The 12,611-nt window shown below is 42.2% G+C and overlaps 1 protein-coding gene across 45 annotated transcripts in view; it reads right to left on the bottom strand.

The window, feature by feature from the left end:
* LOC147366950 (histone-arginine methyltransferase CARM1-like) overlaps window positions 1-12,611 on the bottom strand; it is a 297,005-nt gene that overhangs the window by 101,718 nt on the left and 182,676 nt on the right. For 34 of the 45 annotated variants that reach the window (XR_015169620.1, XR_015169611.1, XR_015169615.1 and 31 more), the window contains one exon: window positions 3,861-3,971. Coding sequence is in view for 23 of the 45 variants with exons in the window: in XM_086415329.1 (XP_086271455.1) it covers window positions 3,861-3,971 (111 nt within the window). In the remaining 22 variants the exon portion in view is untranslated. Of the gene's footprint in view, window positions 1-3,369; window positions 3,530-3,860; window positions 3,972-5,671; window positions 5,782-12,611 lie in introns of all 45 variants that reach the window. The other 11 variants (XR_015169621.1, XR_015169623.1, XM_086415344.1 and 8 more) reach the window with 2 other exon arrangements.

The following is a 12,611-nucleotide window of genomic DNA, read 5'->3' as shown; positions in this document are numbered from 1 at the left end:
AAAATGTGTGTGTCTCTATCTGCATATATATATATATAATATATACATATACACACACACACCCATATTTGTGTATACAATGGTACCCCACTCCAGTACTGTTGCCTGGAAAATCCCATGGATGGAGGAGCCTGGTAGGCTGCAGTCCATGTGGTCGCTAGAGTCGGACACGACTGAGCGACTTCACTTTCACTTTTCACTTTCATGCACTGGAGAAGGAAATGGCAAGCCACTCCAGTGTTCTTGCCTGGAGAACCCCAGGGCCGGGGGAGCCTGGTGGGCCACGACTGACGTGACTTAGCACAGCACAGCATTCATGTATATGTGTGTTCCTGGATGGTGACAGTGGAGCAAGAGTAAATGATAAAGCAAATGGGATAAAACCTGAACAAGAGGTGAATCAAGCTAAAGAGAACTTGGGAAGCTTTTGAATTACTTTCTATTTTTTTACAACTTATTTGTAAGCTTGAAGTGAAATAGTTTAAAATAGTTTCAAAGTTTAAAACAATACAAAGTTTTACCATTTTAAATTCTTTCTCTTTTCTTCTCCATATTGGCTTCTTGCTAGAGACATTTATAATTAGCCAGTGGACCTACTGGGTAAAAGTGTCTGTGCGGGTAGCCCTGCTCTGCAAGAAGGCAACTGTCCCGCTGACGTGTTTAATCAGGCTGAGAATTCTCTTGGAGAAACCAATCACAGATGGTTCTGGAACAGCTCCTCCTATGGTGTGCTGGTGATGACTGGGGCTGTGTGCTGGGGCTGGGGACAGGACTGTGTCTAGGGAGTGCGTGAGGATCTCAAGCTAATCTCTTCCTCTCTTCCCTTAAAATATTACAACCAAAGGCATTACATTTTTAAAAATAACTGTCAAGAGTGTGTCTCAAGCTACCTTAAATATGTGAGAAAATAAACTATGAGAAAGAAGAAATCTCTAACGCTTCTCTCTATCTTTTTTTGGTATCTGATACAAGAGACAACAACATCAATCTATCAGAATAGAAGCTCTTTAAACACAAGAATACTCCTTAATTATTTCTGTTTCTCCTATACTCTCCCAAGAAACAGAACTGTGGATGCAACGGAATGAAGATGTGATTAAATGAATGCACAACCCCCGAGGCAAAGGTCTACATGCAGCTCCTTCTGCTTAAGACTGCATTTTGAAATCTATCAAACAGTGAAGCAGAGACATTTTTATCTATGGGTTCTCTCTATGTAACTTTATATTCTTCTTCTCTTTTCTCTTTAGAATTCTGTATTTAAATCTTATTTAGAACTCCATGAAGAGAAAAGGTGAGGTACTAACTGGGAGAAGATATTTTTTCCCATATAAAACTGAATAGAATTAATATCCAGAATATACACATCATTCCCACAAATGAATTAGACAATAAAACAATTCAAAAAAAAACATTGTCCAAAAAACTGGAACAGGTATTTCATGGAAGAGAAGAAATGGTCAAACACCATGCTCAAAGTCTTTAGTGGTTAGAAAATACAAATTAAAACCACAAATATGTGATAAACACCAGATTGACAAGAAGTCCAAAGCCTGACAATATCAAGTGCTGACAACGTTGTGGAATAACAGCACGCTCATTATCTGCTGAAGGGAGTGCAAACTGGAACAACCACTTTGGAAAACCAGTTGGCATCACAGAACAGAGGTCAAGTATACATGCCCTATTACCCATCAATTCTACTCTTGGGTATATACTGAGATAGGTGGAGAGTGTGTACAAGAATACTCACAATAATACTTGTATAAGGGAAGTCATCCAAATTCTATCAACAGTATACTGCACTAGCAACTTAATGCATTTCATATAACAGAATGCTATCCAACATTGATGAGGGCTGTATGCATCAACAAAATGACCCTCAGAAGCAACATGCTGGGTTAAAAAAGCAAATTATAGGATACATACATTATGATCCCATTTATGGAAAGTTCATTAAGATTTGTTTTAGGAATAGAAACACGTGTGGTAAAACTATAAAGAAAGTGAAAGTAAAGTCGCTCGGTCATATCTGACTCTTTGCGACTCCGTGGACTGTAGCCCACCAGCCTCCTCTGTCCATGGGATTCTCCAGGCAAGAATACTGGAGTGGGTTGCCATTTCCTTCTCCAGGGGATCTTCCCAACCCAGGGACGGAACCCGGGTCTCCTGCATTGCAGGCAGACGCTTTACCCTCTGAGCCTATAAAGAACAGCATGCAAATGACCAACAAAAATTCAACATAGTGGTTACCTCTGTTTAGGGCAGAAAAGACTGAACAGGACAAGACACATGAACCTTTAATAGAAATGCTAATGGCCTATTCCTTAAAAGACATAGTGGACACATATTCATTGTATCGTTATTCTTGATATTTTACAAATGTACACATTTTACAAATACTAAAATGTATGGTAAGTGAGTGCTCACTCAGGCATGTCTGACTCTTCCTGACCCCACAAAATGTAGACCACAAGGCTTTTCTGCCCATGTGATTTCCCAGGCAAGAATGCTGGAGTGTGTTGCCATTTCCTACTCCATGGGGTCTCCCCGACCCAAGGATCGAATCTGTGTTTCCTGCATTGGCAGGCAGATTCTTTACCAATGAGCCATCAGGGAGGCCCCCAATAATAGGTATACATTTAATAAATATTCTTTTGTGTGTACTCAATATTTAATAGAAATGACTCTTAAGAATTGGTTAGCAAGCCAAAGACCAAAAATATTTTATCCAAGGCTTGTTGGAAGAAGGAAGTGAAACAACACGCTGGCCATCAGGCCCTGGCACTCCTTCCTTCCAAACACAGCATGCTGTTTACTGGTCTCCAGTTCCTCCTGGGTCATTCAATCCAAACTCAGCCATCACTCAGAGCTACCAACTGTCCCAGGTCAGAGGAAAGTTTCAGGATGTTCCTCAGAAGCAGCAGGCAAGCTTCCCTTTCTATCTGCAATTCTAGCCCTCACTTAAGCATAGGCCTCCTCCACATGTGAATGATAAGCACATCACTCTGATCACGTTTGTGCACACACACTTCCAACTCTGCAGCTTGACTGGGTTATTATTACATCCAAATATTACTGAAAGCTACTATTACTGACTCTTGACTTTGACTTATTCTCCAATATTTGTACACATTTCATAATGATAATGGAGCACCACATTTAAAACAAAGCATCTCCCTGTCCTCCAGTCAGAATCTGCAATCTGAAAAAGCTCCTTGAAACATACATGTCTCCATGCTCCAACTACAACCATGTAGCAACCATCCCTTAAACCAAAACTGAAATTTAAAGTGAGTGGCACAGTTACTGTCAGTACAGCATTGAAGAAAAAAATCAACCTAGCTCCAGGGATGTCTGACTCCTCACCTTAGTGAAGTCGCTCAGTCGTGTCCTACTCTTTGTGACCCCGTGGACTGTAGTCTACCAGGCTTCTTCACCCATGGGATTTTCCAGGCAAGGGTACTGGAGTAGGTTGCTATTTCCTTCTCCAGGGGATCTTCCCGACTCAGGAATCGAACCGGGTTTCCTGTATTGCAGGCAGACGCTTTACCTTCTGAGCCACCAGGGAAGCCCTCCTCACCTTAGTAGGTCATTTTTAAAGATAAGAAAGTATTTGCCTTCCCCAGGCCCATCTGCCACCCAGTGGATAGGGAAGAAGAAAGTTTTATTATATTTTTAGTATTGTGAACTTTTTTAGATAATTGTTTTCATTATCAATTACTACAATAAAGGCGGGTTCCTTTAGCAGTAACATCCCAACAGAAAAAAAGATAAGACTGGTAAAAAAAAATTCTTTTATATATGACTTACCTTGAAAAGTCCATCACTCAGTCCACTATAAAAATACAACCACTTACCTCAGCATATTGTGCTACTGAACCAGCCTCAACTGCATAGACTCTACAAGCTCCAGCCTGTACAGCAAAAAGTGACAGTATTCCTGATCCACAAACAACATCCAAAACAACCTGGAAGGAAATGAGAAGACAAAAAGCGGTGAAAACACACCGGAGCTTTGAGAGCAGACAAAGCACTGGCTTTGATTTTTACAAGTGGTCTTACTTTGGCCAAGTTATGAATCTTGCTGAGATTCCCTGTTCTCATATGTTAAACACGGCTAGTACCTCCCACCTTTTAAGTTTTGCTGTAGGGATCAATATGAAGTGTATCCAAAGTACTTGGCACATAATTGGTTTTTCTCAAATTATTGCTATCATTACTACAGTTTCTTTGTTACATGGTTTGCTTTTAGGATATTTAGGACCAATAAAAGTAGAGCATCTTGAATGAACTTGCTTATCCTAAATATCAACATGAACAAAATGAAAACTGTCTCCAATAATTCTTAGAATTATATATATATACATACACACACACACACGCAGGGGTGTGTGTGTGTGTGTGTGTGTGTATACACATACATATTCAGAAGAAAACTGAAGATAAAGTCTTTCACCCACATAAACTGGGATATAAGCTTTCATTCTAGGTCCCCCCCAAAAAGTTGTGGTGGTTTATATGAAGGGTAGAAGGGTATTAAGACAGTGGACAGATAGAATTTACAGAAACTTTTCTTCTAGGATTTAAATCAACAAAACCACCACTCACTGGCACAAAAGGACAAGCCAATATCTGGACCTGCATGCTGAGAGGAAGAGGTGGATGGTATGGGCTGGATCTCTGGCCCCACACACTGCTGAAGCTGAGGTCTAAAGCTCAGTCTGATGGTTGAAACTTTAGGATTCTGTATTTCTGCCGTATCTTTTATTCTTAGCATCTTTTAGCACTAGCTTTGAGCAAGGCATTTCACGTGGCTCAAACCCTCACAATAAATGTATGAATAGATAACATTATCGTGCCCACTTGTAAGATGACTAAACTGAAAATCAGAGACACTGAATGAGCCCAATTTCACCCAGCATAAGCAGGGGAACTAGGAGTTGAATCTGGGCATTTCTGCCTTCCAAGCTCATGTTTCATAAAATCACACGCTGATTACTTAAGTTCATTGTTATAAATCTGACATTTTAACCCAGCAATACCAAGAGGCAATGAATGACAAGCAAACAAAGTATTAATTTTTTTTTCAGGAAAATTTATAACAGTTTTTACTTTTACTTTTATAGCAGGAAAATTTTCCCAAAAAGTAGGAAATATTGGAGGTCACACATTCATGTGTGTGTGCGTGTGTTTTAATTGCAATATCATACTGTGCTGACACAGATTCGGTGCCATTATTCTAAGAGAACATGCTGTTAGTAATGGGCTCACAGTGCTCACTTGTATTAATTCTAGAGCTGTGGCTGTATTCCATACCGTCTCCTAGGGCCTGGGTAATTAGGAGCATTACCAATTTAAAATGTCACCCAGTCTCTGGAATTTGCCGTCAGGCTGCCTATCCTTTTAGAAATACCGCTATTTATTTCTCCCCATCCTCCCTAGGAGCATCATCTTCACATGGTCCTGGTTTACTGCAAGAACACTCACGACTGCTGGCTAAAGAACAGAGGCTCTGTAGGTTGGACAGTGCAACCCACGGCCCCCTCAAAAGATGCACCACACCCGGAAGACTTTTCCCAGAATCTTCTTCAATTAAAAATAAAACACCTTCGATTCTATGTTCAGTCCAAAATAGGGATACAAAATTAAGACACGACAGAAATTGCACCTGCTTGCTCTGGTGACAGGTGCCCCAGAAATGTGTGAAGGGAACATTTTATTAGGGTCTCACGAGGCACATCTTAGAGGAGTGTATTTCAGTTCTCTTGATCCTGCAGACTAAAAAAAAAAAGACATGTTTAACCACTAGGAGAGAGACAGTGGAGAGAGGGAATGAGGAGAGAGAGAAAAGAGGTGAGAGGGAGCCTGACGTGGTTCAACTTTTTGCCAAATTAGGACTTTAAGTAGGAAGACGCTTTGACAGACCCTGACCCTATCTAGAGAAGGGCTGAAAACTATTCCCAAATACCTTATTTCAATAACTAATTTCAAGTCAAAACAACTTTATTCATTTGGGTGATTTCAAAACAGAGCATAGCCCTTGAAAAAGAATCTGATCGTTTTCTAGCATTATCCAGATAATGCCATCTGTTTCCCGCTTGTGTGTATATTTTAAAAGTTAACAAGTGAATTTTCAGTCTGGGGCTTGTAGAAGAGGGAGCGGAGAGGGAAGGACATTCTGCCTTGTCGACGTAGAGCCATGAAATGCTGGAAACAAAGCTGAGGGAGGCTGAGAATACATTCTCTGGTGAAAAATGAAAGAGTCAAAGCAAATATTCAGCCTCTAATGGAAACAGACTCTCTTGGCCCTTTCCAACTGGGGTTTCCAACTAGGAGGAGAGAGGGCATTAATGCAGATAATTCTTTTACACCTTCTTATCTGGCACCTCAGGAAGCCTTGGAGCTGCCACTAATCACATTTTCTTGTCCTCACAGAAGATTATATTGAGCCCATTTTTTATTCTACCATTGGGAGGCCATCACAGAACTGGGTATGCTTGAGGACCTTATACTTCCTGGTCCCAGAGAAAACTCTCTCCCCTCAGATAGAGGCAAAAGGGAGTCATAAAATCCCCTTTCAAGTGTAAAGCAGTGTGTAGTTTCCAAAGGACGTTCCCTTGACGCTCTCTATGTGGTCCTTATGCCTCCCTGGGATACAGAGTACGTGGTAGGGCCCCACTGTACTGAGAAGGAAACAGGCTTGGAGAGACTGTTTTCAGCCAGAGGTAACGTGGCTGGTAAGGGGCAGGGCTGGATGGGAATGCAATGCTCAGCTCTCAGTGGCATCATGGCCACCCTTCTGCACAAATGGGAGGAAAGCATGGACTAGGAAGAGAGCCCAGTCTGACCACACCACACTCTGACTAAACATTTCTGACGGCTCCATGTTATTGGACTCTGGCTGGGATCAGCCAAGGTCAGAGGGAGTGGCAGGAGGTCAGGGGACCTATTCTCCTGACCATCTCCCTCCTGGGTCTCCACGGACTGGCTGTGTCTCCTCCACCAAAGCCATGGCTCTGCTGAGCTTCCATTCCTTACAGCTCTGACTATTGTCTCAGGTTTCCAGCAACCACTGCTTCCTCTCTCCTCCTTTAGGCCTAGGGGTGGTAAGAGGTCCCCACTCTTGCTAGTGCTAGGGAATTTCACCATCTCATGCTGGTTCCCTATATTCTGCCCACAGCATGGTAAATGGTCCTGTCCTTTAACTCTCCTGAAACACCTTGTCGGGTATGCCATGTCTCTCCTGCAAGAACCCTGGCTATTACACCAACTCTTCCTTCTGTTCCCCAGCAGGGAATATTTCTTTAACCTTCACTCCCCTCCCAGGCTAAGTCGAGTGCTCCCGCTCTATGCTTTTTTATCATCACCTACTCAAGCCCTCCCTCTGCAAAATTCACCACAGTTATACTTTTTCATTCAAGGAGAAATTGTCTGATTAATTTCTGCTCCCTGTCCTGGATCCTAAGCTTCATTAAAGGAGAGACTTCTGTTTCTCAGTACATTCACTAAATCTTTGTTAAACAAACTGAACAAATAGAAATGGGTCTCACTACCACAGAGAAGGAACATATTCATGATCCAAAAGACACAGTGCAAATCCGTTACCTCCGTGGGAAAGCACCGTCTACCAGCATAACACATCCACTTCAACCTTGTGATCTTAACAAGCATCCTTCAAAGGATGACTTTTCTTTGATGGTGCCATACCATCATCACATTACAATCTAGTTAGCTCTGGTTTACCATGTTCCTCTAGAGACAGAATTCATCCTCAGCTCCCCCTGGATACACAGGCAGTTAACTATAGAAGTGACTACGTTGGGGTTCATATGGGGCAGCAGCAGAAAATGGTATGAAATCCTTGCCAGGACTAATGGGGAAAAGTCAACAATCGGTCCATGTAACAATGGTCCAAAGTTCTGTGAATATGTTTGTAAATAAAGTTTAAAAAATGTTAAAAAGATAAGGTCATTTCACATGTACAGATGATTTTAATTGCATGCTCTTATGGTTTCCTGGGCAAAGAAATCTTGCAAAATGTTTGGACAGGGCTAAAAAAGCTCCAAGAGGGTTCAGAGATATTTATCAGGATTTACTAGGTTAAAATTAACAAAGAACACCCAGGCCCTTATGAAAACATGAAACACAACTACCCTGGAATAATAAAGTGAAAATAAACATGCACCATTATTATTCTTACTTTGTACTATGCTTGTTTAGCACCTTTACCTTATTTATGCATGATGGTGACCATCAAACGTGGGCACCTTATTTTCTCCATAGTACAAATAGAGAGACTGAAAATTAGACAGAATTGAAGTCATACACTTAATAAATGGGCAGAGATAAGATAAAAACAAATGTACCTAACTGAAACGTTATGCTATTAGCCACTTCCCCCAGTTTGGTTCAAAGCTTTTTCTGTGTGCTGTTTAGGCTACAGTAATATCGGTCACATTTAGTCTTCTTTTCATGCTACCAGCTTTACAACTATCTTCCAAGATTGAGGTCCTGACTGTCCTACAATCAATTCTTCAAGTTATGCCAGCTGTTACATATTCACTGTTTCTTTATTTGCTTGAGGGTATCAGTGGCTGCCCTGAACTGCAAACCCTAACTGTCATTTTTGTACGCCTCCTACTCCTAAATTGCGTCCTACCACTTGGCACTTTCACGGTCATTGCTGCTTCTTCCAGACAGTATTGTATTACATCCACAGACACCACTATTGAACCATCCCAAGTTACAAGAACCCCATGCTTTCGCAATGTCATGTACTTTATCATCATAGCTATCTGGGTTATGATGCGCTCATAGCCCATAGTTATGGGCTCCCTACCCCACAGACTGCCCCCAACTCTTCCAACAACCAAACTGCTAACTAATAGGTTGACTGAACAGCTTCTAGGTAGGAACAGAATGATTGAACTACACAGCCTTCTGCAGGCCACCACATCTCTCACTCTGGCTTTTGTCAGAGAAGAAAAACTCCAGATCACCTCAAGAGCTACAGAAGACATCCCTTTGTGGGCTCCACAGCTAGGTTTAAATGCTGTTCAGATAATTGGCACTTTCACTACGGCAGAAGAGTTCCTCAGTGACAGCTCCTCATAAGACAGAACTCTACAATAGTTGTGCAGTTAAGCTGGCTTTCAACAAAAGGGTTGCCTGTATTTAAATAATGAATGTTTAATACTTCTGAGCACCCTTGCTTCACCCCACCATGTTTCTTCTGGCAGAGAACAGATAAATTCATCAACAATTTTTTCACCACCCTTTCACCAGTTCTCCAACTACTTTTCTCTATTATTATGGAAAATACAGAGACGCTGATCACTCTCAGCTTCCCTCCCCATGATTATCCCCCTTCATATGTTGCCCACAGACTCAGACAAGCTCACTCAGCTCTAAACCCTTTGGCACACAATCATTCATCAGACATCAGAAGTGACTCCTACTACCCATTGTGCCAAATACTGCTAGATGCTGGAAATGCAGAGATGAAAATAACCTGTCTAGTAGGGAGAAGTACAATAATGTGTTCTAGTAGCAACGATAGTATTTTAACAGGCACAATGAAAGCATGAAAGAGGAACAGTCTGCTCTACTAAGGAGCTGGTCATTGAGATGACCAGAAGAGTGAAAATCGACAGTTAAGTTGATGTGTGCATGTGAAGGGAGGGAGTGGCAGGAGGTCCAAGCTGAAAGCATATGAAGGCACCAGTGAATGACAGAGCCAGTCATGTTTGTTCTTCAGTCACTCGGTCATGTCCAGCTCTTTGCAACCCCATGGACTGCAGCACGCCAGCCTCCCCTGTGATGTTCGGGACTCAGCAAATTTTCTCAGGAGCATGATGTGTGTGGTAGAGACAGAAGTTGGGCAAATGGTTGAGAAATTAACAGCGCAAGAGCAAAGGGTGATGCTTGATTGTAAATGGTCTTGTATATGACACTAAGAGCTTGGACTTAATCCTTAAGCAAAGAAAGACCATAAAAATGTTTTCAGTGGAAGAATTATTTCATAGTTGGATTTCAGCAACATCAGCGTGGCATAGATTGGAGGGCAAGATATCAGGTAGTAAAGCAGACACTGGGAGTTCCTAATCACCATCATTCCCTTCTTCCTTCCTATCAGAACCTCCCTCTGTGTAATTAGCCATCCCCAGTCCCAGCCTGGGAAACTCAACATTCAAAAAACTAAGATCATGGCATCTGGTCCCATAATTTCATAGCATATAGATGGGGAAACAATGGAAACAGTGAAAGACTTTATTTCTTGGGCTCCAAAATCACTGCTAATGGTGACTGCAACCATGAAATTAAAAGACGCTTGCTCCTTGGAAGGAAAGCTATGACCAACCTAGACAGCATATGAAAAAGTAGAGACATTACTTTGCCGACAAAGGTCCATCTAGTCAAAGCTGTGGTTTTCACAGTAGTCATGTGTGGATGTGAGAGTTGGACTATAAAGAAGGCAGAGCACCAAAGAATTGATGCTTTTGAACCATGGTGTTAGAGAAGACTCTTGAGAGTCCCCTGAACTGCAAGATCACACCAGTCAATCCTAAAGGAAATCAACTGTGAATATTCATTGGAAGGACTGATGCTGAAGGTGAAGCTCCAATACTTTGGCCATCTGATGCAAAGAGCTGACTCATTGGAAAAGACCCTGATGCTGGGCAAGATTGAAGGCAAAAAGAGAAGAGGGTGGCAAAGGATGAGATGGTTGGATGGCATCACTGACTCAAAGGACAGGAGTTTCAGCAAGCTCTGGGAGATAGTGAAGGAGAGGGAAGAATGGTGTGCCACAGTCCATGGGGTCACAAAGAATCGGACACAACCGAGCAACTGAACAACAAGTCCCAAATGAAGGAGCCTGACTGGTTCAAGGCAATCATAAGTGGTTCTTTTTCTCTTGCCAGTGATGGCTTTTATACATGTTGTGTGTAATACAATATTGCTAATAAAACCAGAGGGGAAGTCTGTTGGGAGCTACTGGAAAATTTTATGCCTTTTAAGACAGACACACAAGAAAGATGTTACTTCCTTCTTGGAAATGATTAAATTTAAATGTGATGTTCAGAGGAATTGGATTAAAACACCTCAGAATCTCACTACCTCCAGCATTTCAGCCAATTTGAATAGGATTTCCTCCTACTTGAGGCCAAAGTTATCTTAACTGGTACAAGTGGGGAAACTAATTGGAAAATATTTGCAATACTCTAGAAAAGACACAGTAAGAATGAGAACTAAGAATCAGCTGTGGGACAAAGGGGAAGAGAAGAGCCGCAAAAATGCTGGATTCATAGACACGAAAGAATTTGGAAACTGGAAAGTATAAGAAAAGGTCGAGACTGACTCTGGGTTCCTGGCTGAGGTGATGTTTCTAACACCTTCAGTTTTTGCAGCTAGAATGGAATGCTTGCTTGCCTTGCTGACCAGCCATAGTGGCTGTAGAAACTGCTTATGCTGGTCTTTGAAAAGTGGAGCTGTTCCACTGCTGCTCACAGAGCCTGCAGCAGAGGCTTCTCCTGTCCCTCACATTGTGCATGGGTACAAGTGAACAGTGCCCACTTTACTGAGGCCACATGCGCTTTCTCCCCTGCCTCCTACTGCTGCTGAGGCACTACAGCCCCCATCTGGCACACAGGCAGCTGCACCTCGGAGAGTAAGGGAGGTAACCCTGGGGGCACGCTCCACCAGTGGGAGATGGCAGCCAATGGAGAAACCATTCTCCTCCCCAACCCATGAACTATCTGAAGACAAAGTGGTTTCCTATGATCTCTCTGAAGATGTCTTGTGACACTGAGCGTTCAGTTTTTCATCAAGCGTTGGCCAGCTCAGTAACACCCCCCTGCAACACACCTGCCCTCCCTCTTTCCCTGCCTTGCCCCTGCTCTGGGGAGACTGCCCTCCCTAAGATAGTCCTAGCACATAAGCCTTTCCTGCATGATCTGTGATTTGGAGATCTGAGGCTAAGAAAACAGTAGTCCTTAAACAAAATTCAATGTCTGTTGACATTTTTCTTTAATTCTGTCTTTCCTGGATTTTTGTTCTTCTAAATTCTAAACCTAAGCTATTACTCTGGAGTTGAGTGACTGTGTCAGCACCTCAGATTTAGGAAATTAAGCAAAAAGAAGACACAGGCACAAGCTCTAGGTTCACCGACGTCCAAGTCCTAGTTCAGTGCTGGAGAAGACCAGGTTCTGGTATAGTACTTTGCTTTGTCAAATTTAACTGCTTTTACTGACTTGATTCTCTTTATCTATTTACATTCTCATCTTGCAAAGTAGATATTAACACAAAGACATCTACGTTAGAAGTTCCTGCTGTACTGAGCCTTTAACAAAGTCAGTAACAAATAACAAAGTCAGTAGTTGCTCCAAATCAGTCTTTCGTGCCACTGTCTTATACGGAATGTGAAAGGTTCAGAAATTCAACCCTAGGATGTTCTTAAAATGCACTGCCTTTTGTGGGAAGGGACTCCACCAGGCAGAAGTTAATAGTAAGCTAACCAATAAAACCGTATCAGTGAAAACAAAGTTCTTTTTTGCCCTGGCTCCCTCCCATGTGCGGCTGAGGCACTGAGAATTTCCCCTTAGGCAATC

Source organism: Bos grunniens, chromosome 8, assembly GCF_055505025.1.
Source record: "Bos grunniens cultivar Pamir isolate PY7600 chromosome 8, Bosgru_T2T1.0, whole genome shotgun sequence".
NCBI classification, from domain to species: Eukaryota; Metazoa; Chordata; class Mammalia; order Artiodactyla; family Bovidae; genus Bos; species Bos grunniens.
This window is presented reverse-complemented; position numbering and strand designations above follow the sequence as displayed.